Source organism: Salvelinus alpinus, chromosome 20 (assembly GCF_045679555.1).
Source record: "Salvelinus alpinus chromosome 20, SLU_Salpinus.1, whole genome shotgun sequence".
Taxonomy (NCBI): Eukaryota; Metazoa; Chordata; class Actinopteri; order Salmoniformes; family Salmonidae; genus Salvelinus; species Salvelinus alpinus.
In genome coordinates, this window is record NC_092105.1 from 52,765,945 (window position 1) to 52,772,402 (window position 6,458).

Genomic DNA, 6,458 nt, shown 5'->3' on the forward strand with positions numbered 1-6,458 from the left:
TTTCTGTCTCTGAGTAATCTGTTGAAATACTGGTCTTTGGGGATTTTCAGAAGCCCCCTTTCTCCTGAGTTTGAGGGAAATAAGAACCCACAGATATGCGCCTCTGGTCCGATTGAGTTCTTTCTCTCTAATTTATTTAAATTTTTTATCCTATCAAGTGACAGGGAAGGGGTTTTCCACCGAAATAAAGAAGTTCTTTAGAGAGGTCGGCATACGTGACTTTGAACTTGGATCAGCTCCTGCGTGTCCCGCGGTGCGGAGAGAAATTGAAAGAATGGCAGAGAACGCTCCGGCTGCCCCCGCTTTTGGGCTGAGAGAAGGACAGGATTCCCAAAGTTTTCAGACGTCCTACTCCGGGTCCCATTATTGACCGCTTTTTTAGAGTGTTTGGGAGCCGAGAGGGACAAGAGAAAATGTGATGTGTCTTGGAGCAGGAGGATTTGTGGGACTTGAATTCAATGGAAGTGTAAGTAAACTTCCTTTCACTTTAGTGAGTACATTTCAATGCGCAGCTGTTGTTGGATCCGGTTGATTTTGAACGCAATCCATACAGTACGCGCTTTGGACGAAAAGACATGTGCAGACATGATCAGCCGGCGAGGTTTCTTGTTCTGATTGAGTGTGACTTGATGGTAGGCTATGGCAATTGAAGACCATTAGGCTTTTGGGTCTAGGCTATTTGTTATATAGAGATCTATTTTCTTTATTAGCCCATTGCGTTGTAATATGAAGCTCTGTTGTCACCAAACTCACCCACGTGTAGGGGTAATGTTCACCAAATAATCCGAAATGATGTGTGTAGGCCTATGCAATATGTTTTGCATTAGGGCTACCTATAGTTAAACTCATCTAATGCATCTCGTTTTTTGCTTTTGCAGGAGAGAAAACGTTCAAACATTCGCTCGTGCGGTTGATTGCAGCTAAAATAAACAATAGTCATATTTTGCGGCTAAGGCAAGACTGACAAACTGTGCAAGATATCTAAGCAAAATGGACAAACCACCGACCCAGCTCTCTATGAAAACAAGGTAAATGTAAACCTCGGGTGCGTGGCGGTGTAATACTTGAACACATTTACGTAGGCTATAGGCTACATGAGTCTAGCTCACTGATGGCTGTAGGTGCAGAGGCTTTGAACATACACCGTTTTCTTTATAGGGGTAAATGATCAGCAACAATTTTAAGGGAGTGCTCTAGAGTCTGCAGTATAATCAGTTCTATTTCATGAAATGGTATGTTGTGTTCTGATATGCTACACTATATGCTTCTGTTTCTGCTGTATATTCCCACCTTTCTATAGCAGAGCTTGTGATATGCATTTACCCATAAACGTGCGATATTTCGCACATATAAATACTGTATTTATTTGTAAGAGAAACACGGTCAAAATATAAAATAGTGGTTTGGCTAAATGATTGACTCTCGTTTCTAATGAAATCCGCCTGTCTAATGTTGAATTCACTATTGCTGTTTAATATTAATGAAATGTGCAGACCCCACCTTCTACCCCAAAACCCCATTCGCTCGTTCACTTACAGTTATTTCTTTAACTCCATAGCTCAGGTTTTTAAACACCATTATCACACAACGTGCAATGTCGTATTGTCAATCCACCCGTTATACATCAACCTATAAAATTAAGGTTTTAAGGCATCATGTCCGATACTATTTTCTCTCCCTCCCTCCCTCCCTCCCTCCCTCCCTCCCTCCCTCTCTCTCTCTCTCTCTCTCTTCCCCCTAAATGCCTCTCCTAAAAAGTAGGCGGCAATTATTAGTGGAAAATGGCGATCAGCTATTAGTCGCTAAAGCGGTACCTGCTATTGGAGGGGCACCTGGGATTGATGAGACGCAGTGGCCAATGAGACTGCGTGGAATGAATGGCCGGGCTTCAGTTAAAGGGGGCGTAAGAGGAGTTAGTGCCAGTCCACGGAGAAAGAGGGACCCTCCGCAATAAACACAGGCAAGCGAAAGAAATAAACAGACAAATCGGAACAACAATCCGAGATGCTGCCAAACCCCGTTCTCTCTTCGTGCTAGGACAGATATTAAGATAATTATTCAATTATTCGTGTGTGTTTAAAAGCAATCAACGTTCACAGTTTCCAGAGGAAAAACGCAAAGGAATCTCTTTACTTCGTCTGATGGGAATTTTTGGGTTGTTGTTAAAAGTTAACTACCAGTGAATATAGACGTGTTCGGTAAGACGAGCTGTATAGGTTTTTTTTCTTCCTATGAGTGGATCATCGCTTTGAGCTTCGCCTGATATGGTGTTTCCACGCATGGAAGTTGTCATTTCCATAACTGAATAGACAATTGAATTGTATTTTTTCGACTTTTTTTTTGTTATACACACAAGCTGATTCGAACGAAATTCGCTTTGAGAGACCATGTTACTGGACGCAGGTCACCAGTTCCCCGGACTGGGAGTTGGCACGTTTGCCAGGCATCACACGGCGAGCGAGATGCAGGAGAGAGACTTGAGTTTAGCACAGAATAGCTTCGTCGACTCGGCACACATGGGTGCGTTTAAACTGAACCATGATCTTTCTCCGGGACAGAGCTCTGCCTTCACCTCCCAGGCGCCCGGCTACCCCGCAGTGGCGTTGGGGGCTCACGCAGCCCATGTCACCTCGTACGCGAGTTCCCCGTTCAACTCCACCAGGGACTTTCTCTTTCGCAGCCGAGGCTTCGGAGAATCATCTCCGGCGAGCAGCCAACACGCTATTTTCGGCCCCGCGGCGGGGTCTCTTCATCATACCCACACAGACAGCCAAGGCCACATTCTGTTCCCCGGGATCCACGACCAGCATGGGTCCCACGGATCCCCAAATGTGCTCAATGGGCAAATGCGTCTTGGACTACCGGGCGAGGTTTTTGGGCGTTCCGACCAGTACCACCAGGTATCCAGCCCAAGGACCGACCCTTACTCGGCCGCCCAGCTCCATAACCAATACAGCAGCATGAATATGAACATGGGGATGAACATGGGAGCCCACCACCAACACCACCCAGGTGCCTTCTTTCGCTACATGCGGCAACAGTGCATCAAACAGGAGCTCATCTGTAAATGGATCGACCCAGAACAGCTGAGCAACCCCAAGAAGAGTTGCAACAAAACTTTCAGCACCATGCACGAGCTGGTCACGCACGTCTCCGTGGAGCACGTCGGGGGACCGGAGCAGAGCAACCACATTTGCTTTTGGGAAGAGTGCCCCCGCGAGAGCAAACCGTTTAAGGCGAAATACAAACTGGTGAATCACATTCGGGTCCACACTGGTGAGAAACCCTTCCCTTGCCCCTTCCCTGGATGTGGCAAGGTCTTCGCAAGGTCGGAAAATTTGAAGATTCACAAGCGTACACATACAGGTAATTATACGATATTTATAGCATTTTACCTCTCGCATTTATTCGTTTCTCATATGAAAACTGCACATTTTAGAATTCACCGTGCCAATGCGCCATGCTTTATTTCATCATAGCCAATTGTAGCCTATAGCTTGCAAAAAGCGCTTTTTCTCGTCGCCAAAATACCCCAGTCGATAATCAATCAATAGTGGTATTTTTAGACTGCCAAAGTAGACATTCACATCTATGGTCGAGGTAGATTTAGATCTACATTTATTAAATTCTCTATAGTCTAAAGTGTGAATTCGATTATCCAATAGTAAGTACCCTAATCACATAGCTGGCGAGTCTGGAAACAATTAGCGTTTACACAGTTTTGAAGAAATGAAATGTCTCGCAGCAATTTGCTAAATTATGTAATATGCTTTTGAGGTTTTGTGGTTCGTCAACTTTAAAATGGGTCAAAAGGCGAGGTTAAGTAAGGCTTCTGGCTCGCAGTGCATTGCTTGCGCGGAGTAGACTATAGTAGCATACATCTCATCAACCGGTTTAATGTTTATGCAAGACTGAGCTTTTAGGATTCTATTCGGAACGCCTCGCCTCTTTTTCAGAAAATCGATGTTGTTATTTGATTTTGTCCACTGAGAAATGTTTGGCATTTTGGTTTTAGGAAATCGTTTGGTGTGCTTACTCTTCAGGCGCATGCGAGTGTGAATGTGTGTCATGGCCCTTTTCTTTTTCTCACGCAATCCATTGGTGCTAGACGGGCCATTGCCAGCCTTTCACATTTTTACTATTTTCTGGGGGGATGCAGCTATGGAATTGGTCGGGTGCTAATTCGTTATTGTTTCCAATCAAATGGCGCCCTCTGCACCAGAAGCTATTGCCCCACATGGGATGTTTGCGTTTTGATTATATACATTTAAGTCATTCTGGAGCCTAATTAAGCAATTTCGCATTTCATTTTTGAGGTAGGATATTAAATAAATATTCTTAAGTAATTTTACATACTACTTACATTCAATTGCTGTGATTCAAAACAAATAGCCATAGGCCTAAATGTTTTACTATTTCTTAAAACCCACAATTTCCTGCATAAAATACAAAACGTCTGGTCCCACAAATGAAGTTAACCCTCTTTAAATTAGGTTGGTGATACAACTGAGATTTAACCGAATAGGTGCCACTAACTATGACGAATAGCTAGCTATATGACTTAACCCGCTACTCGTGGTTGAATGGCCATGTTATTGAACGCAACTCGTATAGTATTAGGCCTAAGGCATAGTCGTTTTGTAGGCTTTTGCCGAGGAACTGCATCTAACGTGTCTGTTTTATCCCTATTTTTATGCAGGAGAGAAACCATTCCAGTGTGAGTTTGAAGGCTGTGACAGGCGGTTTGCCAACAGCAGTGACCGAAAGAAGCACATGCATGTCCACACGTCTGACAAACCATATCTTTGCAAAATGTGTGACAAGTCCTACACACATCCCAGCTCTCTACGAAAACACATGAAGGTAAATGGACTTTGTCTTTCACTTTCCAGCTGATATTAACACGTAGCCTAAGGCTTGTTTACGTCTGTGTTTTGCGTGCTTAGGACATGTTTTATCGGGGATTTGGTTTTCCTCTGTTATTTAGGCCTACACAATTACGTTCCCCATCATTCCTGAAGCACTTTGAAATCATACTTCACAATTTCCCATCATGATATCATATACAAATAGTACCTGCACTTTTTTCAGGTCCACGAAGCGGCCCCTCCAGCGTCCGACTCCTCGCCTGCAGCCAGTTCTGGTTACGAGTCATCCACACCGCCCGGCTTAATCTCCCCCACCACAGAGACCCATAGCAACAACAATCTTTCACCCGCGTCCGCAGTCCACAATAACAACAACGGCCACAGCAGCCTATCGTCTAATTTCAGTGAATGGTATGTTTAGGACTGAACCGAACAGCGAGTACAGAACCATTGCTCAGAACCCCAACCAGCGCAGGACATTCGAGAACTCGTGCACCGAGGAGAGCATGAATACTATGAACGCTTCAAAAGCATATATGTAGATTTAAAACCACCAGGGAAGAAAACTCACTTACCAACGGAAGAAAATATGTAATATGTTCAAGGAGCATTCAATATATTTGTAAATAATTATTACACTCCCTCTTTCCCATTGTTTGTGATAGATTTTTGTCGTTCTTTGGTGTATAGATGTTCCTTCAATGGTAGCTAATTCTCTAACTGGACTTTTAGTGCGCATATTACGATAAAAGTTGTATTATGATGTTAAATATTGTGATCCTAAGGCAAATTGATTGTAACTATATTAAACATCTATAAACTGGAAAGCGTGCCAAAGTTAACACTTAACTCAAACAGTCCACCATATTTTGCTTGTGAATGTTGGCTTATATTTTTGTTTTACTGGGCTTAACTTGTGATGTTTTGTGCTTTGCAAGTTTTTCATTGTGAAATGCTATCTGGAAGAATAGACGTTGTGCCGTTGGATTTTCTGTTACTACATCCTTCCTTTTGTAAATATCTACTGCCATATTTATCCGTTTGTAATTAAATTATGGTATTTACTACAAAATTAAACAATATTTATAAAGAATGTTTCTTTACTATAAATATGTACAATTATGAGCTAAACAGGGGCAGTTGTTTTGTTATGTGCTTTTGTTCAAAGTTAAAGAGGTGTTTTCTTCATTATTGTGATAAGAATTTTACTGCATACAAATATAATAAAAAAGTGTTGCAAGTGTTAAAAAACATTTCCCTCTCTTGATGTTTTCATACCCAGAATAGGCACACTGTAAAAAAAATCCTGTTGTTTTTATGGTTATGGTTTTTATGGTTAATTACTGGCAAAAAAACTGAACATTTTACAGTAATGCACTGTTAAACCAAAATGTATTTGGAATTTAGTGTAACATAGTTAAAACATTTTTTTTACTGTAATTTAAAGGTAAGCGACTAACAGTAAATTACCATAAAAAAAAACTAGATTTTTTATTTTTTTTAACAGTGCACTCTACTGGTGCCCGAAGCTGTTTCTTTGGCGGGTCATTTCAGATCAGCTTTTTCATATGAGACCTATTTTCAAAGCAG

The 6,458-nt window shown here is 42.1% G+C and overlaps 1 protein-coding gene across 3 annotated transcripts; it reads left to right on the forward strand.

Annotated features, from left to right (window-relative positions):
* The first annotated feature begins 245 nt into the window (after positions 1-245).
* Positions 246-6,119, forward strand: LOC139547073 (zinc finger protein ZIC 2-like). Of its 3 annotated transcripts, XM_071356131.1 has the most exons (5): positions 246-466; positions 879-1,028; positions 1,759-3,366; positions 4,700-4,863; positions 5,092-6,119. In XM_071356131.1, exons 3-5 carry the CDS (start codon positions 2,388-2,390, stop codon positions 5,287-5,289), a joined length of 1,341 nt encoding a protein of 446 aa, XP_071212232.1. In that variant the 5' UTR covers positions 246-466; positions 879-1,028; positions 1,759-2,387; the 3' UTR covers positions 5,290-6,119. The 3 variants fall into 3 exon arrangements, with proteins under 3 accessions (XP_071212232.1, XP_071212233.1, XP_071212234.1); XM_071356132.1 differs by lacking the exon at positions 879-1,028; XM_071356133.1 differs by lacking the exon at positions 879-1,028 and having other exon boundaries at positions 1,762-3,366.
* The last annotated feature ends 339 nt before the right edge of the window (positions 6,120-6,458 follow it).

Excerpts from the sequence above, each read along its gene's own strand:
- LOC139547073 (XM_071356131.1), top strand. The coding sequence starts at position 2,388 with ATGTTACTGGACGCAGGTCACCAGTTCCCCGGACTGGGAGTTGGCACG. Across the intron at positions 3,367-4,699 it reads TCACAAGCGTACACATACAG|GAGAGAAACCATTCCAGTGT; the intron begins GTAATTATACGA and ends ATTTTTATGCAG. Across the intron at positions 4,864-5,091 it reads CTCTACGAAAACACATGAAG|GTCCACGAAGCGGCCCCTCC; the intron begins GTAAATGGACTT and ends CACTTTTTTCAG.